At 39.6% G+C, this 23,326-nt stretch overlaps 1 protein-coding gene across 1 annotated transcript in view; it reads left to right on the forward strand.

The window, feature by feature from the left end:
- The window catches only part of slc38a9 (solute carrier family 38 member 9), a 59,388-nt gene that overhangs the window by 23,195 nt on the left and 12,867 nt on the right, over positions 1-23,326 (forward strand). Inside the window, exons 3-12 of the mRNA XM_072372701.1 lie at positions 6,102-6,231; positions 12,177-12,295; positions 12,406-12,469; positions 12,626-12,719; positions 13,475-13,645; positions 15,059-15,118; positions 18,376-18,585; positions 18,678-18,785; positions 21,788-21,894; positions 23,183-23,296. Of these exons, the coding sequence (XP_072228802.1) occupies positions 6,102-6,231; positions 12,177-12,295; positions 12,406-12,469; positions 12,626-12,719; positions 13,475-13,645; positions 15,059-15,118; positions 18,376-18,585; positions 18,678-18,785; positions 21,788-21,894; positions 23,183-23,296 (1,177 nt within the window). The remainder of the gene's footprint in view (positions 1-6,101; positions 6,232-12,176; positions 12,296-12,405; positions 12,470-12,625; positions 12,720-13,474; positions 13,646-15,058; positions 15,119-18,375; positions 18,586-18,677; positions 18,786-21,787; positions 21,895-23,182; positions 23,297-23,326) is intronic.

The following is a 23,326-nucleotide window of genomic DNA, read 5'->3' on the forward strand; positions in this document are numbered from 1 at the left end:
CTCGTCCTGTGCATTTTTGAATCTCGTCCTGCGCATTTTTGAATCTCGTCCTGTGCATTTGTGAATCGTCCTGTGCACATGTGAATTGTCCTGTGCATTTGTGATAATTGAGACTGATTTAGCTCTACAGGAAAGCTCCGCTCTTGAGGATGAGATTCTGAGTTTGCAAAATGACATTGAGATCAAAACCAGATCAACATCCACTCAACATGGAGAACATCTCGTGTTCTGGAAACTACTGATGGAGGAGAAGTCTCCAAATCTCAGAAGATGTTCCTTGAACCTGACAGCTCTTTTTGGATCAACTTTTTTGTGCGAGTCTGCTTTCTCACATATGCAAATCATCAAGTCCAAGTACAGATCAACAATGACTGATGACCACCTTGCAGCCTGCCTACATCACCAGCTCCTACACTCCTGACTACGAGATGCTAGTCTCCTACTCCCAGTGCCAGGTGTCCCACTAGGGCAGAAAGTGATTTCCTTTTTTCAAACTCAGAGATCTTCCTGTTTCGTATTTGGTTTATTTTTCTGTTTGACTCATATTAAGGTCAGTTATGGTTATCGCTCATCAGGCAGGTTTGTGTGTGTGTGCGCGCATGCGTGTGGGTGAGGAGCAGAGAGCGTGGATGTGTGTATGTGTTTGAGAGAGGGAGGGTTTGTGATGTGATGTCTAGTGGTTGTGTGACAACAAGAAAAACTGTTGTGGGGTTAGTTACTGCGGGCTGGAAATGATGTGTGTGAGTTTGCGATGTTGACACTGGACTGGTAGATCTCGGGAGGTTGGCTACTTGAAAAGTAAATCTTGGGTCAAAAAAGGTTGGACACCCCGCTCTAGTCTATCACTGATACACCCAACAGCTGCAAAGTTATCTGACTATGTCTGGTGATGACAGGACTCTGAGTTGTCAGACATATAATCCTTCAGTCCTACAAACTGTGGCCGGTTTGTCAGATAGTCAACAATCCAAGTGGTTTTGGAGGCACCCACCTGTATTTTCTGGAGCTTCTTACATAACAGTGCAGGCTGAATTGTAGTACGAAGTACAAAAGAAATCAAAGAAAAAACATGATTGTTGTGGTTGTCTAGATATGAGGGAAGCAGGTAGATGGTGGCATCTTCTATCCCAGTCCCCAGACGATAAGTTAACTGCAGTGGGTCCTGAAAGGTGTTCACTTGCTTATTAAGGGGAGCTAGTAACAGTCCCCAAGATTTTCTCTATATGGGATTTTAGGGCAACTGGTCTGTAGTCACTTAGGACGGGACAGCAGACTGGACTGGAACTTTCTCCTGACTCAGGCTAAGGTTGAAGAGGTGCTGTAAAATCTCACATACACCATAAGAAAAAATTAAGGGCTATAAAAACTTGAAAATTCTAGGTAACTGGATGCAATAGATTTTTTATTTTTAGAACAATCAACATGCACCACATCTACTTCAGCAGAAGAGAATCACTGTCTTAATGCAGCAAACCCAAGTGCAGAACAAGTAGCTCCATAACAATAATAACTTCCAAGTGTTATTGCCCTGTGGTCAAATACATTCAAAACATTTTTACCATGTAGTAAACAAGTCATTGTGCATTGCATTACAATTAGAACAACAGCAACAACATTGCTGACATATCTCAAGTGGCTGTGTCAAACACAAATATGCAAAACCTGTAAAAGCACCTGTGAGGTTCACAGCACAACAGTTTATATGCCAGTTAAATACATGCAGTTCAACATTGTAAATTAGGTAGAATTATCCAACTGAATAAAACACCCATTAAAAACAAAACAAAAAAAGTTTGCCATGCATGTAGCCAAAAGCAACGTAAAGCAATGCTCCTACCATTTTTTTTCCTTTTGGTTATTAGCCTCGCGACCCTGATCCAGACAAGAGAATAACATTTTTTAGTTTAATTAGCTTCATTCCAATTAACGGTAGTAAACGGGATTCACTCTTCTTAGTCATCAGATAAACTTTGTACGTGGTGTAAATGGTGTACACAGTCCTGTTTGCCAGTTGCGATTGGTTTATTCACCCAGTTATGTCATTTTTAGAGTCAAATTAGCGAGTGATGTTATTTTTTAATCAAACACTTACAGGAAGTAAAGCGCAGCTACAGCACAAGAACAACAGGAAGAATTAGGTCAACAAAATAAAATGTCTATGTACGAGGAGAAGGACAAACATTTCATTTAGTTGTCTTCTTAAAGCAAACAGGAACCTGGAAAGTTTATCTGATGACCAAGCAGAATGAGTCCTGTTTACTACCATGCATTTATTTGTTGTTAATGCACACACAGTCTAAACAATTATATTTATCCTCTTGTCTGGATCTCGATTGAGATTACAAGAAAAAAAATGTTATATATCGCTTTAAGAATGGCCTTTTTTTAGTCAGGCTTTAGCTTACAGTAAAAGCATTGTTTTGAGGTTCCTGACACGCTGGGTGCAGTTGGTGGAAAGTTTCATAAAGATGGTCTCGATCACTTCAAAGGTGTACCTATTTTCTTTGGGGAAATTGATGTTCAAGGCATAGAACAGGCCAAACAGCAAGGTGAATGCAGTGGGGAGATCTGGGAGATATGTGAGGACAATGTCCTCTTCCAACGCAACAGCAATATTCTGGACTCATGACAGCAAGGTAGGGGCACCATCATCTTCAAGGACAGTGAGGATACTAATCTTGAGTCATCTGGTCAGACAGTTTCCTGATTTAAAAACATGTGGATGGTGCCAAATTTGGAGATAACTGAAAATGAAAAATTAATCTTAAAATTTTGAGCCGCCCACTGTACTCACCATGAATGTCCTGAAGAGCTTCTCTGAATCCTCGCAAAGAAACAGGGGTAGACCTTGAAGGGATGTGTTCCTTCTGTGTAGTCCAATGTCAGATGTCTGAAGCCCCCCAGCCAAAAAAAATAAACTACTTGTCAGAGAAGTGATCAACACTGTATTATTACGTAAGTGGTGTTGCCTCCTTAGAGCAACAATTAGAGACTGAGCCACAGATAGGTATGTTCCAATAATAAACATTTAGATTTATCTCAAGTGATCAGTTTATCTGGTGATCAAGCTTGTCAAGGGGTTTTTCCATTTCTTGACCAATAGCACCCGTCTTGGCACAGTTTAATTTCAGCAGGCGAGTAGAGGACTCATCTGAGGCTGACCTGAAGGTCTCCAATAGCTCCTTGGTGGTGACACGGTAGAACTCTGCACAGATCTGTTGAACACAAAAGCAGAGTCACAATTCAGTGTAAAACATTTATTTCAAATTAAAATATCACTGTAAATAATTGCTGTTGTGTTTATAGGAATCAGTTTAAATTGTTTATTTCAAAGTCACACCTTTTGTTTTCTTAGACGATTTCCAAGATGAACCAAAAACTTATGTTCACTACATATCTCGGAATTCACATAATTCGCAGGAATAAATGTGACTTCTCTTGCCGTTTGACAGTCCTACTGTGTGATCTGGAAAGGTGTGACCTGAGTGCACCAGCTGTTTTGAAGTTAGACGCACAGTCAATATGGATACAGAGCCAGTGTGTTCCTCTTCCGTGTCATAGCCGGTGGTGTCTCGAAAGAACATCTTGGTTGAACCCAACAAATGTTCAGAAATTGCACTGCAAATATGACCTAAAATGAAAATTAGCAGGAGACAACAATAAGTTGGTTGTTTTAACCAGAACACATGAAAAAAATACAATCTTAAAGCTGATATTACAAACTCAGTAATCAGGAAAAGAAGCTCATCTCATCCACACTAGTCTAGAAATGTTAGTAACTGTAGCCCATTTTACATTATTTTGCTCAGGATTAAAGAGGACATTGTTTTTAAAAAATGTATATATATCATTAATTTAATTCTCATCCTTTGCCTTGTTTGTCATTCATGAATTCATATTTCACATGATTGGTTGTGCCACAAACGAGCACTTGATTTCACAGAGAAACAGCCAGGTAAAATATTTTTCTGTGTTAGACTTAGCTGCTAAAGTATAGACCGAATCAGCTGTTTGTTTGTCACGTGATTAAGTGTATGCGTCGCTTAGCAACACTAATTTGCATAGATGTAGCAAATTTGCATTTTTGCTACAAATAGCACCCCCTAAAGGTCACAGGTCATCGAAATTTTTGGGCCTCTTAAAGAAGGGGTCATGAGTCTGCGCTAGAAGTTTGACGTCAAAAGATCAAACGGTTGCTGTTTGTTGCCTCACTTCCTGTTTGGCGTCGTTGCCGCAAAGTTTGATTGGTTGTGGTGGGTGAACAAAGTTGAAATTGAAAATTCCATCTCCTAACTTTTGTGCGGATTGGTCCAAAGATTGTCTGTGCCAATTTTCGTGAGAATCGGTCAAACTTTTCGACTGCTGAAAATTTTTGAAGGTTTTCAACAAAATCCAAAATGGCAGAAAATCTAGTTAGGCAAACAGACAGAGGTTGATGTCATAGTGTACATTGGACTTATCATGATCCAAGGATTCCAATGGTACCTCATTTGTGAAACTTGGACCAATGAACCCAAAGTTATGCAGCTGAATGCACTTCAAACTTTGACGTGTTCGTGGCGCTAGAGAGTTTGCTTTTTGAGCATGAAATTTCTTGACTTTACTAATGGCACTGTCCTGAATACTTGTGCCAAATTTCACAACTTTTTTTGTGTTTTGTGCCATAGACTTCAATTGCAGAAGAAAGTAGAAGAATAATAGGAAAAACCACTAACTCAATGGGTGCCTGCTCTGCTGCTAGGCCCCCAAAAAATGTCAACAACGTATGGACAAATAAGGGCTTGTGGTCAGATTAGCCTGATAATTTGTCTGCCTTTTTCTGCGTATATGAAATCGCTTATGGGTGGTTATAGTCACCATTTGCAAATATGGAGAATTATTTATAGCTTAATTGTAGCTGTGTTCAGTTGATCAGACAGCATAAAAGCAAAATAGTTGACGTTTGATATTATTCTCACCTAGTTTGAAGTCATCAATGCACATTCACTTGAAAGTGAAACTTGTGTTTGAAATCTTTTTACTTTACTTGACAATAAATGTAAGAAGAAATACATAATGTACAAAAAAGCAAAAGGTTTAACCTCTCAATTTTTTTTTTGCTTCAGATTTAGGATTCATTGGATGATGACAGCTCTGTCGGTTTTCCAGAAAACCCTTTTGACAGCTTTATTGTTTTTCAAATAAAGTTCAGGTTGTAGGTTATTTTTTATTTATTTTTTTAAAATTTTTTTAAAGCCCCTTTGGTCTTGATGAATTAGAATATGCAATAAATGAGATCCGTTTATGAAAATATGTCAGAGTTGACCAAGTTGACCTTCAGTTTTTCTTCTGAGGCCATGCTGGACCTGCTAGTTTACTGCTCATTGTCATTTACTCGCTCCTTCATGTCCTCATAAGCCTCCCATGTTTCCATTTGCTGACAGTCTATTGCTTGATGAGAAATATGGTCCTTTCCATGGGCTTGGCTTTCTGGAATTGTCTTAGAATGTTTAGATGCAAGTGTGAACATGTAAGTTTGGCACCACCCTGTCATCATTCTACACTGTATTAACAGTTTGTGTGAATTTTAATTCAGTTAGGTATTTCTCATTGAGCAGCGAGCTTTCTTGCACATCAAAAATTGCAAACACTCTCTTCCAGCAGGCCACACACACATATGTCTTTGTGTAAATACAACAATTTTCTTTAGAAAATAAATTGTTGTTTTTATATTTGGCAACATTTTTAAATTGATACATTTAGTTGTGTGTTTATATTTATCATTTCCACACTACACACCACATTATATTTCTACATTATACTGCAGAAAACAGATTTTAATCATATGCGTCTGAAGATTATTCTCAGACACATTTGGTTGAATCTGGTTGAATTTGAATCTGTTAGCTTTACTTCAGTTACTTTTGTTTCATCCTAATCTTACTTTACCATTAATATATGTAACTTTTCTGCATATTAATGTGGTTTGTTCAGTATGTAATATATATATATGCACATTTTCAAGGCAGACAGACGTAATGAAATGAAGTGATTGTGCTATTAAATTGATTCTGGGAATTGTTTGATAAAAGCTGGAACTTGTGTGATATTTGTGTACTTAGGCCCTTCCACGTGGAGCCCAGGAACATTGTAGATGATGACCCACAGGAAAGAATCTCTGCTGAGGCTGCCATACTCAACAGCAGAGTCCATTACTACAGCAGACTGACAGGTTCCTCTGACAGACTGTTGGTAGGTCAAGTCACATGTAGTTGCTATATTAATGAATGCAGTATAACCATATTTCATGAGCTTGTAGGTTAACTTATGTTATGGAAACTGTATATTGATGATCATCAGTGCATTTTATGTATCTTACAAACATTCAGCAATTAATTAGAAATGTTAACAAAAATGTTACAAAAATAATGATACAACATTGCTTGCACATAATGAGCAGTACTGAAAATGTATGTTTTCTGCAGAACAGTTTTTTTCTTGAAGAATGTTTAGCTGCCTTAAATGTGGTACTTGACCCTTGGATGTTAGAATTGAAGTCTGGTGTCAGATATCCAGAGCACACAGGAAAGAGTATGGTGATAGGGAATTTTGTTGTGGTGAGAAAGGGCCCGGTTATGAAGGACTTTGGTGTAGTGAAAATCTTTTAAATGAATCTTATTAGACTGGATTGATTAGATTTAGCTTTATTGCCGTTGCACATGTCACAGGTACAGGCAACGAAATACAGATTGCATATAACAAGAAGTACTTGTAGTAGGATAGTACTTGTAGTATGATAGGGTATATACGAAAGTATAGGTATGTACAGTGGACTATAACTATATGGTAAGTATAACCATACAGTGTATACAGTGGTGCAGATTACTACTGGGTGTTACGGGATAACAATAAAGTCTCCCAGGCTGAGGAAATAAAACGAGGGGAACTTATGGGTGAGGTTATACAGTTATTTATTTTGAAAGTAATAGTAACACAAAACCGAAAAGAAAATCACAACCCTAACAGAACCTGTTGAGAAAATCAGGAGCCTAAATGATTAAGATCAGATTTTGTTGTCATGTACATGCAGGGAATACACAAAATTTGTCCTCTGCATTTAACCCATCCACGTTGGCACCTGTTGAGCACATGCCATACACTGGGGCGTTGGGCAGCCATTCACAGCGCCCGGGGAGCATGGGGGTGCGATTGTCAGTACCCCCAACTGGAAGTAGTTTTTTTTCCATTTGAAAAGCAAATCTGCGGAGATCTTTAGAAAAGAAATGTGAATCAGACATTTCACCCTGACTGGTATGAAGTGAATAAACAAGGCTTTGTTTTAATGCCAGATGGTGGCAGTGTAAGCCGTATTGCTTGTGGTTGTGATTTAGTAGAAAAGGTTCTTAAACTAAAAAGAAACAAACCTTGAAGTGTTAAAACACATACAAACAAAAAAATTGAAAGCACTTTTCTTCAGGCAATACTTTAATCTCTGAGAATATCTTTTGCCTTGTCTGCCTGTATGTCACCAGAGAGTGGGAGGAGAGGATGCTGACTTTGTCTATTTGCCGCTTATAGTTTTTCTTTCCTGTGCTTTGTCAGGGCAAAGTTGCTCTTCTTGCAGCACAGTTTGTTTTAGATGCAGTGCCTGTGTTCAAATTTTGTATAGACCTTGGATCCTACGTCTCACCTATTCCCTTCATGGTGGGTTAGCTCGGTACCTACCTACTACAGACGACTACCAGCAGTAACCATGTCCGACCATCACATCGCCTTGACGGACAACTTTCCTCAATTCCACTACAGTTTCTTGAATTTCACACATAGTTTCCATCGAGAGGTATTCTGGCTAGCAGTTAGCGCAGCCAGGCAGCATCATTCGTTGGTCAGCATGGCTTTCAGCTATTCCATCTCACAACTCCACTGACTAAAACCCATAATTACTCCTGGAATCAACATCCCCATCATCGATGAACTTGGTCTTCAATGTCTCAATGTTACATTCACAGAGGCTCTGGTCGAAAATTAATTTTCCATAACCAGCAAAGCTGCTCTGCTACAAACATCCCGTCTTTATGGTCACCTGTCGCATGTCTGACGCGTAATCAGAGCATCGTTGCACCAGCTGCCATGAACTCAGGAAACACTGCGAGATCCCTGTGCACTGGGCTGGATGGAATTCATGGAGGAGATTCCAGTCTGCGCGGAGCGTATTTCAATGTTCTGCGACCTGTGCAGAGATTCATCCCACATTCGTTGGTCAAAGTCAAACTATTCAATACTCAATAAATCAACAATAAATCCACCCTGATTGAAAAACACATCAGGAAGAAAGGATTGGACTTCATGTGCTTAACAGAAACCTGGCATCAGCCAGAGGTTTACTCCAACCTCAGTGAAGCCTGTCCCCTCGGTTACAGTTACTTGGAGGCAGCACTGGCCACGGTGGTGGCCTAGCAGTCAGCCACCAACAGAACCTGGAGCTGTCCCCCATCCCGCTGCCCACAAAAACATCCTGCGAGTATTATGCATTTAAATGTAAGCCCCCCTTTCCCATGACTGTTCTCCTCATCTACCGACGCCCTAAACCCAACTCCACTTTCATCCTGGAAATGTCTGCTCTCCTCTGTGGATGTAACGATATGGAAATTTTGATATCTCGATTATCGTGACCAAATTATCACGGTTAACGATATTATTGCGATATTCTCAATTGCTGTACAAATGTCCAAAAAACACATACATTGAAATCATTTCATGAAATGCTTTTCTTGCATACTAAAACATTAGAAGTCAAAATCTTATCAAAATTAAACTTTCACATTAAAAGGGCAAGGACAAGACACAGTCCCAAGTTACTCGCAAGACTTGGATGAGGCTGTTATTACATATCCCTATAATCCACAGAGATAATGAGATTAATTCAAACATACACGGTAATTTTTCTTGCATAAAATTTCACCGTGATTTACCGTCATACCGTTACATCCCTACTCTCCTCACAACGCTCTGCACTACCTCTGCCAATACCATTATCCTGGGAGATTTAAATATACATGTCACACCCCTTCATGCCACTCCACTGCTGATTTCCTTTAGCATCTGGACTCCCTCAACCTACAACAACATGTAGAAGTCCACACACACTCAAAGGGGTACACACTGGACCTGGTCATAACAAACTCCACCTCCATCACCAACCTACAGGTTCACGAGCTTTGTGTGTCTGATCACAAAGTTGTATCAATGGAGTTGCCCTTCTCTTCTCCCCAAACCAAACCCATACGGCAGATCCACTTCAGAAATCTGAAAAATATCAGCACGGATGCCCTGGCTCTGGACCTTAAACTTCTCTCCTCTGGCTCTACTGACTTCCTCTTTGGCGCTGAGTTAGTGGATACCTACAACCAGTCCCTGAGCAGTCTTCTGGACCTTCACACCCCCATAACATCCAGGTCAGTCTCTTTCTTGTGCTCAGCACCCTGGTACACCTGCGAACTGCGTAAGATGAAGGCTGCTGGGCATGTTGGGCATGCTGTTCACAAACAAGATACAGAGAGCACAGGAAGGCGTATGCAGAAGCTCTGGGGGATGCACAGTCCTGGTTTTATTCCACTGTCATCAACAACAGCCATCATATGTCATCATATCTTCAGCCCTGCTGAAGGCAAACGCCTCTGTCATCTCTCCATTCATCCCCAAGAACACAAACCACTCCCTCCTGGCTGGCCATATCCCATCTGAAGTAAAAACTGCTGTCATCAGACCACTACTGAAAAAACCTGCCCTGGATCCAGAAGCTTTCTCCATCTACAGGCCCATTTCAAATCTTCCATTGCTGTCTAAGGTTCTGGAAAAAACTGTTGCAGCACAACTTCAGAATCACCTCAAATACAATAACCTTTTTGAGAAGTTTCACTCTGGTTTTTGCCCTGGCCATAGCACTGAAACAGCCTTGGTCAGGGTCACGAATGACCTCCTGATGGCAGCAGACACCGGTTCTCCATCTCTTGTCATCCTTCTGGACCTAACAACTGCTGTTGACACAGTTCATTACAACATCCTCCTTCACCTTCTGAAATACACCATTGGACTCTCCGATAACGTACATAACTGGTTCACCTTATCTGACCGACAGAATGGAATACGTCGCCCTGGGCAAAGCAAAGTCACACACCCACAACGTCACCTGCGGTGTCCCTCAGGGCTCACTGCTGGGGTCCACCCTCTTCACCCTCTATCTGCTTCCTCTGGGCAATATCACCAGCAGGCATGGGGTATCCTACCATTGGTATATGTTGATGAAACACAGCTCTACCTGAGGACAACCCCCACTTCTCCTGTTTCCCTCTCAACAGCCACACTCACCACCTGCCTGGAGGAGATAGAGGTGTGGATGAAGCTCAATTTTCTTCAGCTGAACAGCTCAAAAACACCACATGGCACACCACATTAGCTCCGCTCTTCCACCATCACCTGTATCACCTTCTCTGACCAAAATATTCTCCTTTCCACATCTGTCACCAACCTAGGTGTTAAAATGGACCCCCAACTCACTTTTGACACCCACATCAAACACCTCTGTAAGACAGCTTTCTACCACCTCAGGAACATCTGCAAACTCCGTCCAACACTGACCCTGGCAGATGTAGAGAAGCTCGTCCACACTTTTGTCTCCTCCAGGCTGGATTACTGTAATGCTCTCCTCATCAGAATCTCTAGCAAAAACATCCAGAGACTGCAATACTTTCAAAACTGCACTGCCAGGGTCCACAAATACGACCACATCAACCCCTTCTGAAATTCTTTTACTGGCTCCCTGTCCCATTCAGAATTGAAAACAAGGTCTCCCTCCTCACTCATCAGTGCATTCACGGACATGCCCCCCATTAACTAAAGGAATTCCTCACCCTCCAGACCAAGACCTGCACTATGGGCGATCGGGCCTTTTCCTCTGCAGCTCCGAGGCTGTGAACACCCTCCCTAACCACCTGAGGGCCCCACAGACTGCAGAGACTGCAGTCTCTTTTAAACGAGACCTAAAAACTCATCTTTTTAAGAAAGCTTATTGCTAAAATATCTTTCATAGGCTCTCCTTTTAAATGTATATTAAATTTTTCTTGTATTATATTTCTTCTCTGTAGCACTTTGCGTTTTTGCTGATACGAGTCCCTTCTGCCTTACAGGGAGCAGACAGTGGTGTTGATTCCACTGGAGTCATTCGAGGCTGTGGGACTCTGTATTCTGAGAGCAAACAGTGGCGACCTCTCTGAGTGCAACTATTATTCTCATGTATAGGAACAATATTTGTAAAATAAGCAGTTACACAGAAGTAGAAATGATTATGTGAGCATAAAGTATAAGATCTTTTAAATCAAATATACATATACCATGTAGATATTATATTATATTGTGCATATATGTCCACTTTTTAAATTCTAAGATTTAACTCATCAAGATGAAATGTAAAATCAGCTGGTTCGTATCAAATCCTAAAATACAAGCTTAAATAAACACTATGAAATGTGAGTCTATGTCATTGTTCAACAAAAACTAAGCATAAATGAAGAAGCAGTGTGTGAAACAAAAAAATTAGCACAGAAAATCCACAATCGTCCATTCACACACACACACACACACACTCATACAATATGTCTTAGTTTACACCGTGTCACAGGCTACACAGTGCTTTCTTCTATCCCACACATTCATACACTGATCAATGCATTGATGGGTGTGGGGGCTTCAGTTTCTTGCTCAAGGACCATTCGACATGCAGTCTGGGGAAGCCGGGAGTCTAATCACCGACCTCTAATCGCCGATTGGCAGATGACTGCTCTCCTTCCGAAGCTACAGTGACCCCCATTAATGTGTTAACTTGCATGTAATCTTCAGTGCCACTTCCAATAAATTACTGGCTAAAAAAGACTGGTCTGAAATAAATTATGGAGGCACTAATTACTGCTCACAAAAAGGGCAAGTGAGGAGTTTAAAAAAAAAAAATGTATATATATACATTTAATGGAAAAAATATTTATTTGAATATTCTTGCAGTAGAGGTAGGTGGATTTATTACAGTATTTGAATAAAATTATGTAAATGTAATGCCTTTATTTTTGTAATAGCTAATGTCACTTTAACTTGAGGACTTTGATTTTTGTATCTTTAGCATCTGTGGCTTTTTTTCCTCTCTTTAGAGTCCTCCAAACCATGTGATCCCCCAGCCAGAGGAGATCTACATCTACAGTCCACTTGGCACAGCTTTTAAGGTGGCAGACGGTGACTCTGCCTCTAAAAATCCAAGTATAATTACCATGTAAGCCCTATCAGCATCAGTCAGCCTGAGTAAAATGTTGTTTTTTTCATAATGAAAATGTTTGGATGCTTTTATCGTATCTTATTTATCATGCTTATCTCTTTTTGCAGCTTTGCTATATGGAACACAATGATGGGTACATCAATACTCAGTATACCATGGGGTATTAAGCAGGTGATTTGCTTTAGGTCTCATAGTTTAGATACCCAGCTTGCTTAATGCCACATATAATATGACCTCAATTATTTTTTAACAGCAAATATGGAGCTTGTGTGTACATAAATTAGTGCTAAAAACCAAATAAACCTTTTTTTATCTGCATCTTCTCAGGCAGGTTTCACTCTAGGGATCCTCATCCTCATCTTCACTGGCCTGCTCATGCTTTACTGTTGTTACATCGTCCTTAAATCACCAAAGGGAATAAGTATGTTTTGCAACTTGTCCTCCTCCTTTACCAAATCAAACAAACTTGCTTTAATTGTTTAGAAATTTAACAAAATCTATAAAACGACCTGTCCAGGGTGTACCCTGCCTCTCGCCAAATGACAGCTGGGATAGGCTCCAGAGGCTCCAAACCCCCCGCAAACCTGGAAAACCCCGCAAATTAGGCGGGTATAGAAAATGGATGGATGTATAAAAAGTTGTTTCTTTGCCGACTTTAGTGATGTATGCGGCCTCTTCCTTCAACTGTACTTCTGCCATTAGGAAAAGCAGACCATAATCATCTATGCAAAACATGTGTAACCATCTACATACTGTGCTGTAGATGGTTCAAATAAAAGTGTCTCATTCGTCTCCATGACATAGTTGCGTTATACTGCCGTCATGCACCAGGGGCTCAGTACATCTTCGGCGTTAAGTTTACATTGAATTATGGTCTGCAACGGTCAGGGATTCCTCATCACAGAGTGGTGTTCTCTTTTCATGCTGCGATTATCAGTTTTGTGGCCGTTTTAAAAAAATAAAAAATATATATATATATGATTTTGATTCATTGAGAATAAATACTGCAGCCTGTCTGCTGACCTAATCTAATGTTACACCCGAGCCTGAAAGTGAACATATTTAAACTTAAAGGGTGGTTTCTCTCTATTACATACCCTGGAAATTGGAGTTTTATTCTCTATTATTTCACTGTTGACTTTTTATGTAAGAATATCTTCTCTGTGTTTTGTTTAGTCTGCGAGAACACAACCGACTGGGAATTCCCTGATGTTTGTAGGTACTACTTTGGCAAGTTTGGCCAGTGGTCCAGTTTGATCTTCTCCATGGTGTCACTTATTGGAGCCATGGTGGTCTACTGGGTCCTCATGTCAAACTTCCTCTACAACACTGGGCAATTTATCTACAGTAAGTCACAATGACAAGACATAAGTGTCACATTAACATGTTGTTTGGCACTGTTCCTTTGCTGTGGTTACTCTTTTCTACTCAGTGTATAATTAAGTTAAATTTATTTTATGTGCATGGCATCAATTCAACAACAAATGTAATTTAAAGAAACTTTAAAGACATATTTTTATGGAAAGTTAGCTTTTTTTTCTGTGGTTGAGTGCATAAATTTGGGTGCCTGAAGGTAATTTGTTTATTGAATGCTTTCTAATTGAATGGTTACATTCTATGATAAAGACAACCTGCAGTGGTATGAATAAGTTGTGTTTTTGGCACAAAAATCCTCATTCTCCTTGCTGTAATGAACATTGTGGACTGCTCTTGGTGTGTTAACAGTGAGTTATCAACATGTTTCTGATAAAGATGCAAGTTTCCAAGCACAATTATTTAATGACGTTATTTCATACAAAATGTTTAAACGCAGGAATTAATTAAACACATTCATTACTATGAGACACATTTGTCACACTGTTCACATCTTCAACTTGGTCCATTACTGTTGATGAGAAAGCGTTGTTTACGAGCTTTTGTTGCTAATTCAAAGCTACACTGCTAAACATTTTTCCTCTCGGATCAATAAAGTGGGAGATGGGAGCGTTTTTGGTATGACTGGAGGAATAGCTTCATCGTGTTTGCTTTTACAGTATTAAATTGTACACTGGATACACAGGTTTTGATGACCGGCAATGTACGTAAACACCCCATATGATATAAATCTTTGTCAGTGACACCCAGCACGACACTGTCTCCTCAGCCAATGTACAAACATATATAACTGATCCTTCATTGATGTCTTGTGGTACCATGATGGTTGAACCTCTCTGGGTGCTCCTTCTTTGGCTGGCTCAGCTGTTATTGTTCATGATAAGGAGAAGCCATAGCGTTTGTCAACAACAACCCCAGAAAGTTATGGAAGGAGTGAGCAGTTGCTCACTCTTAGCCCCTCCGAACTGGCTGGTCTAAAGAAAACTGTTTTAGTAGGGGTGAGAGAAGTGCCACATTGCATAAACCAACAGACATGACATCAAATGACTAGTTTAGTTTCTCTAGTTTAGCTTATTATGCTGTAGTAATAGTTCTGTTATAATTATCTTAGTAGATTTAGTGAAATATCTGTCTTTATGTATGACTTTGTTCACTACATACAGTTACTTATGTACAATCCTAACAAAATATGCCAAATATAGAGGGGGATGGTGATTGGGGGTTTGAATAGATGACTTTGTCCTTTTGAAAAGAGTGATTAAATAGCACTAATGACATACCACAAATAACTGTTTCTGAAATATGGTAATTTAGCAAAAGGAAATGGAAAATGATAAGTGGTAGTAGTTTTCTTTTTATTAAGCTGATTGCTTCTTCTTTCTATAGACAAAGCTCTAAATGTCAACATGTCAGATTCAGAGTTTGGGACTAATGGCTCAGATAGAGGTGAGTAATCTGCATCTTGAAACTAAGCTTTTACATAAATGAAGGTTCTAACAGCATTAACATGATAGTACTTAAGTCTTTTCTCCAAGATCTAGGACCACTGCTTTGATGAGCAGCCAGATTTTATACTGAAAAACCATTTCTGACATGAACTTCTTTCTATTACTTTGCTGAGTAACTATTTACTCTTACAATGAGGTAACTGAGTTACTAACTCAATTACGTTTTGGGGTAAGTAATTTGTAACTGTAACTGATTACTTTTTTTAAAGTAAGATGACCGACACTGATGGCAAGGAGGATAGACATTGGCACTGATCTTAAAGAAGCTGCTGCCCATCATGACTTTGTCCCCATTATTCACAAGTGGAACCATTCAAGACAGTTGCCAAACTTAGTTGACGACCCATCAAATTATCTGTTGAAAGCAGAGAGAAATGTCAAAAACAAGAGCTTAATCTTGGACTCTATAGACCTCTGGTAGCATGTTAAATGTCAAAGTTCATGACAGTGCGATTGGGAAAAGACTGAACAGGGGTTCCCTGGAGAGAGTTTGGTCATCACCATTTTGTGGAAAACTGATCACAGCATATATGCAACACTTTGTGCTAACTGTCAGGCATATATTGGTGGAGGCCTGATGATTTGGACTTGTTTTGTAGCCACAGGACCTACAACACCTTGCAGTCATTGAATCAATCATTTGCTCCTCTGTATACCAAAGTATTCTAAAGTCAATTGTGGGGCCATCTGTCCAACAGCTTGGCTGAAAATTTGTTTGTGCAACAGAACAATGACCTCAAGCACACAAGCAAATCAACTACAGAATAGGTGAAAAAGACTACAAAAAGGGCGAACTGTTACACAACCTGGATTAAAACAACACTGTGCCTCCTGAATCCAATGTTCGACTGTCACTCGAGGATCTTTTCCAACACCCTGGAGTAGACTTTTGGGGGAAGGCTTAGTATTGTGTCTCCCAATAGTTGGAGCACACAAATGCAGTCCAGAGTTTTAGCTTCTGCAACCACTGATGCAACAACCCTCTTGACCAGATGACACCTATCAGCTGCTTCAGGTGATGGGTAATGACAGATGATGGTCAGTTGACAGCTCTGGACTTCTCTTCACCTGAATCTCCAAGATACAAGTTTGATGATAGGACCATAAAATGGATAATCAGCCTTTGGCCTAAGGTGGCCTGGTACCAAGCACACTTATGTACCACCTCTTGTTTGAATGTGGTGTTCATTCAGGACAATTCATAACTTGCACAGAAGTCCACTAGTTCAGATTAGGGAAACATTTACTCCAAATAACAACCTTTACAGCCACTCATTGCCCACAGGGGCATTGAAGTCACCCAGGAAAACAATTTAATCCTCAGTTAGCCAAGGAGCGTGTGACTATTCCCACACCCACCTGACACCTCTCCACCTGGGAAACTCTGGAGTTTGATAGAGTCCAGCCCCTCTCAGGAATTTGGTTCCAGAGCCTTCACTGTGCGTGAAGGTTAGCCCAACTTTATCTAGTTTGTACTGCTCCACCTCACACGCCAGCTCCTTTTGCAGCCAGCGAGTTGGCACTCCTTATCCCAAGAGCCAGTTTGTGATGCCAGAGATTGACACGCCCACACCTACACCACTGCCTTCACCTGCAGGCCATCTCAGTATGCAGCTGACGTAATGCCCCGGACAGCACAGCTCTCAGGATCTATTGGGTACTCAAACAGTTTCAAGTCACTAGGATGGGAGAGACCTAGGACTCGCTGTAGAGATTATTAACTATGCTGGCTTGGGAACACCTTGGTGTCCTCCCAGAGGAGGTGTGGCTAGGGAAAGGGTTAGAGGCCTGAGATATCCAGTCCTGGATAAGTGGCATGAGATGGATGCATGGATTGACTATGCCATTTTCACGAGGATTTTCCGACTGAAGTGTCAGTAACATCCATCCATTTTTGTCTACTTATCCGAGGTTGGATCGCTGTGGCAACAGGTCCAGGAAAGAAACTCTCCAGCTCTTCCTGGGGGATTCTGAGGCAGTCCCAGGCCAGAAGGGACATATAATCCCTCCCAGTAGGATGTGCCCGGAAAACCTTCAAAGAGAGGCACCCAGGAGTCATCCTAAACAGATGCCCGAACCACCTCAGCTGACTCCTTTTGATGCGGAGAAGCAGTGGCTCTACTCTGAGCTCCCTCTCCCTTAGAAGAGATGACCCTCATCCTGGCCGCTTCACACTAAGCTACGAACCACTTCAGTGTGTGCTGAAGGTCCTGGCTTCAAGAAACCAACAGAAACACATCATCCGCAAAGAGCAGAGATGCGACCCTGAGGTTCCCAAACCAGATACCCTCCTCTCCACGATTATGCCTTGAGATCCTGTCTATGAAGATCACAAATGGGATCAATGACAAGGGGCAAACCTTGGTAATACAGGGATGGATAGCTCGTAAAAGCGACTCCGGTACTCCATACTCCCTCAGCACCGGTCATAAGCTTTTTCCAAATCTACAAAACGCATGTAGACTGCATGGTCAACCCCCCATGATCCCCACAGTAATACCGCAAGGGTAAAGATCTGGTCCACTGTTCCATGACCTGGGCGAAAGCCACACTGCTCCTGCTGAACCTGAGGTTCCTGAGGGTGTTGGAGCCTCCTCTCCAAAGGGGTAAACCTTCCCAGGGAGGCTGATTAGTGTGATCCCCCTGTAGTTGGACACACTCTGTGGTCCCCTTTCTTAAAATTGGTAACCAGCACCCTGGTCTGCCACTCCAAAGGCATTGAGCCAGACCTCTATGTTACATTGAAGAGGCGTGTCAGCCAAGACAACCCCACCATGTCTAGAACCTTTAGCATTCTTCTTGCTTTTTTTTTTGTCTGTTAACTGACAATGTCTGTTTTAAGGCATCTACAAACTACAAGTCAATGGGTAGTTATATTCAAGATTTTGATTGGTACTACTTGTATGTGTCCATAGTTTCTTAAAATCTTGTTTTCTAGATCTTATCATTTCTTCCATAAATTATAACATTAATGACAAAATAAAGTTCTATGTATTTAACATGTACTGGTATAAGTGGTAAAAGATTATTTCTTTATCAGTGAAAATATCAGTTGTCTTTTTTTTCATGTTGGTAAATTAACTAAAAATTTTAAGTCCCAATTCAAGTACTTCCAATAATGATACACTTTTTATTTAGTAGAAAAATTAATCTTTTGACTCACTGTAAAAAATAATTTGTTGATGTGTTCCCCAGTCATCTGTCCATACCCGAACACTAATCCTGGAGGGAACAATACCATCAGCACGCTGTACGTCAGTAACATTGGAAATGATACCTCTGATGTCAGCTCTTTTGAGCGCTATTGGAGTAAAACCAACACCATCCCCTTTTATCTCATCATTCTTCTGCTGCCTCTGCTCTGCTTTCGCTCAGCTTCCTTCTTTGCAAGGTTCACCTTCTTGGGTAAGATAGTCAGACCATTGAAGAGTGGGTTGTGACATAGATATATATGTGGCACGCTAAATCACTTATTTTTTTTGTCCTATTTTATCAAGGTACTCTATCAGTTATCTACCTGATTGTGATGGTCACTATCAAAGCTGTCCGCCTTGGGTTCCACCTTGAATTTCACTGGTTTGGTGCAGCCCAATTCTATGTTCCAGGTAAACCTTCGGCAGACAAATCTAGTCAACACATTCTTTCTAACTGTAGCCCCCTTGTACGCCATACACTCCATGTGAGAAAAATAAGTATGTTTTATTGTCATAGTTAAATTTTTCAATATACTGAACAAGCTAAGCTAATGATCCTGTACTTCAACCTTCATTGTCGCTATCCTCATCCTGATATGTTTAAAGTATTGACCTAGTTTGCTTTTAAGTGCATTTCTTTTGGAGATTATCTACAGATGAGGGTGATATACATGATTAACCCAAAGAGGAGTATTTTCTATTGTTTTTCTAACAACAATATAAATAGATGTAGGTTTCCTCTTGGGAAGGAAATACACCAAACTGCCCCAGCAGGAGCAATTTTTTTACTGGCATTTAGATTGATTGTCCATCAGTTTCTGATATTGAAATGCTGAAATCTCTGTCCATTGTTTCATTTCAAGTTCCTCCAGTTGCTAGATGTTTTCTTGTATGTACTAGGGGAGGGGATGGAATAGATTTCAAATTTAGACTTTGACCTGGCCTCAGTTATAGTGTCTTCATTCTCTTGATATGATGAATAATTATTTTTGGACTCAATTACCACAAGTTGTCCAGACTAAAAAGAACTACACATGAACTTCTCCCACCATGCTTGACACTTCTCATTAGGTTTTACACTTCTTCTTTGGTCTGTGCCAAGTAGGTTTATGCTGACAATGGACAAATAAAACGATGTAATTTGCTAATCAAGAGTGCGGTTCTGCAAAAGGTCCCGGACCCCACACATATTAAAGTTTCTATATGTAGTTGGTATGTAAACAACTTAATGTTGCATGAGAACATGCAGGCAGAGCTGCAAAGTCTCCAGCAGTCTTGAAAATATACGGACCATCCTGCAAATTATTTTCTGGCTTATGTCAGCTGCAAGCAACAAATTACAAAGCACTGTCTCATCACAGAAACCATCAAAGAAAACGTTGCCATGTCAATGAAAAGCCAAAGTTATATAAGCAGATACACAATTAGTCTAATGATCTAAAAGTATTTAGTTTAATACTAAAAAGTCTAAACCCACCTGGCATTATTTTTTTTCCATTTACAATTACCCCAGGTACTGGAGGCAAATATTTTGTTCACATTTTGCAGAACACTTGTTATTCAACACATTGAACACCTGCAGAATATAATTTACCACAGCTGACATCTCTTCTTTTTTCATAAAAGTACTACTCGAGAGCTACTGTATCCAGTTTCCTTTCAGTTAGTAAAACAGATTTGCATAAACAAAATTTATATTCCACATCTTTATCCCAAGTTAAACTCTGTGTTTATGCTTTTAAAAAGTCTTAAGAAAATCAAGCCTATAAAGATGTTTGTAAAAAGACTAATTGTAACATTAATAACTGTTTGTTTATGCAAAACTATTATACTAAGGCTTATAAACACAGTCTAACAATAAAATTTGGTTATAATGCAATTAGTCCTATTATTAACATCTTGTAAGAACATGACCCCATTATTATCGATTGAGTAATACTTAGTATAACTAGAAAAAGCTGTTCCTGTGAAACAGCAGTGAGAAAGCTGAAAAGTTGAATGGGGATAGCTGACCATGCTAAAAAAGGTGAAAATAGTGAAAATGTAACCAAAGTCAAGTGAGTAATAGTTAAAATGGCTGCAGTGTAATATGTAGCAGAGTGAAAGACAGAAGTCATCACAGTGATAGGAATGTTTGTAACAGCTGTGGCTTAACGAGCTCCCTCCCAGTAGAACCAGCAGAAATGGCTGAATGGATCCTGTGAGAAAACTGTAAGAGCGAGGAAAATAATTTGAAAACCGTAAGAACCAGAAGGGTTAGAGGATTGCAGTAATGTAGTTTTTATTTCAATGGAGTGAAAGATTTTTAAATGGCAGAGAGTTGAACACACTTGAAGCTGTGTGCTCTGTCCGACCAAACTTTCTATTGGAGTTAGTGAGAGAATTTGAACGGTTTCTCTCACTTCAAGGCTCATAGCTGAAATTCTGTAAATGTGAGGTCTTTAGTTGTTACATTTGAGGAAAAACGACAACTTTTCCTATATTTTAAGGTATCATTTCTTTCTCTAAGTTAAACTGTATGAAAGTTGGTGGAATTTGTTAAAAATGATGATGTGTGCCACTCTGCTGGCTGCTCATTCATGAAAATCGAGAAGGAGCAAAAATCTTCATGTTTCTGAAACTATTATATTTCAAAATTGGCTTAATATTTGAAATAGCTGAACCATTTGGTGATAGCTGTATGTCTTGTGCCACGTTTAAAGTTTGAATGGTGTCTCTAGCTGAAAGTATGCAAAAGTAGTTAGGTTGGAAAGAGGAGGAAGACTTGAATAAAATTCCCTTCCTGGTCACTCAGGTCAGCTGACCAGCTGCTCCTGGATGTGCCAAGGACATGGCAAAAGCTCATAGGGGACAGAGCTTTTGCTGTGGCAGTTTCTTGGTTGTGGAACTGCCACTTCATGTTAGACAGGTATCTCTCCTGAAAACCCACCTCTTCTCATTGGCCTTTGACCCAGCTTGAGAGTTGATTTGAATTTTTTAAAATTATTTTAGTTAAATCAGATATATTTTTTATCTTGTTTTTTATGATTTAAAAAAATAGTTTTATTGTGTTTAAATTGTGAGATTTATAGTGTTCAGCACTTTGGTCAGTACAGGCTGTTTTTAAAGTGCTTTGATTAAAGTTGGCTTGACTTGTTACCAACCTGGTCCCATTATGAGCTTTACGTGAGCATCTTATAGTTTAAACTATACTAAACTAAAACCCAAAATATAAGTTTAGTCTGTATTACAACTCATATCTGCAAAGTGAGGATGGTAATGAACTCCCTGCCTACAAATAGATGAACATTTTTGATTGTCAAAATTTGTGAACATTACAACCACAAAGGGAAATTGTAGTGGTTTTAGATGTTTTTGTTATAATTTTCTTTCAGTGTCAGATGGCTGATTTGTGTGTTGTTCTCTTCTTCCAGAGTTTAGACTGATGTTTCCACAGCTGACTGGTGTCCTCACTCTGGCCTTCTTCATTCACAATTGCATTATCACTCTAATGAAGAGTAATAAACACCAAGAGAACAATGTAAGCCTCTACTAAAATTAGTTCAGACTTTGAAGTATAAAATTTCCATTCCACATCCACAGAAATGACTACCTGTTCCCTTCAAAAGAAATTGAAATACCAAGCAGCATGTTATATATGTCTGGATCAGTTGTAGAGTTTCATTCAATGAGACACTCTGAAACTTTGCACTTGAGTTAAATGCAACCTGTATCCTGCGGATAATGTACTCCAACTATGGGCAAACTGTTCTTTAAATTTACCTTCTTCTGAAGTGTACACTTCAGAGCAAGGAGATGTTTCATCTATGTCTATATTGTTTGGTAGAGTCATGTGGTGACTAAAATGGTACAGGTACCTGCCAGTGATTTGGGTCATCAAGGTATACTTGATGACCCAAATCTTGATATGCTTAATATGCTATCTTGTGGGCTTATTATCATCTGTACTTCTTTGAAAAACCTTGCTCCCAAAGTTGTCTGTGGTGTAAGGTAGAACAACCTTCTTTGGACACAAGGCAGAACTTGGACCAGTATACATATACATCAACATGTTGCTCGTGTGTGCATGTTGTGTCGGTTGAAAAAAGGAAACAAAAAGAAAAAAAATGTAGAAAATATTCATCTGTTCAACCTAAAAACATTCAAATTTACTACCTTTTAAGTTTATATGACTTGTACTGTCCTTTGTTATAAGAACTTAATAAGGAAATATTTTGATACATGGAACTCAACATAGTTATATGATAAATATATTATAATTAAGGAAAGCAGCATATGATTTGCTAAGTAATGTGCTCACAAACTAAAAAAAAGTGCTTCTTATGTATTAGCAACTGAAACAAACGTCCTCTAATGACTAGCATGTATAAGATTCATTAAACATTGAACTAAAATAATATTTTACTTTCCTAGAACATTGTCTTCATCAAATAGTCATCATAACAGTGTTTTTCATCTTTACTTAAAACACATCTACTCCAAGGCAAAAATGGAAGGTGCAACCTGTCTTTCAATGGTTACTGCAGAAAGATTGTTGTTTAACTGAAACAAAAGAGTGGAAAATTAGATTTAAGAAAAAAGAAAGTCCACATGAGGACGGTTGTGTCAACTAAGTAGAGGCCAAAACAATTATATTGTTATTATACCCCAGCTGTTTGACAGTCATGCAGTTTTTATGGTTTAGTGGTCCAACCACAAAGATTTTTCAGTGTAAATAATGTACATAAAAATGCCGGGGAATATAGGACTCAGGTAAAAAAGAAAAATCTGATTCTTCTTTTAATGGATTTTTGTTTTCATGTTTTCAGGTACGGGACCTTTCTGTGGCATATGTTCTAGTAGGTCTGACTTATCTGTATGTGGGGGTTATGATCTTTGCTGCCTTCCCCTCACCCCCTCTCTTCAAAGACTGCATTGAACCAGTAAGACTTAAGTTTTCTCTTTGTAATTAA

This window comes from Leuresthes tenuis, unplaced genomic scaffold, assembly GCF_036924035.1.
Source record: "Leuresthes tenuis unplaced genomic scaffold, fLeuTen1.0.hap1 SCAF_19, whole genome shotgun sequence".
Taxonomy (NCBI): Eukaryota; Metazoa; Chordata; class Actinopteri; order Atheriniformes; family Atherinopsidae; genus Leuresthes; species Leuresthes tenuis.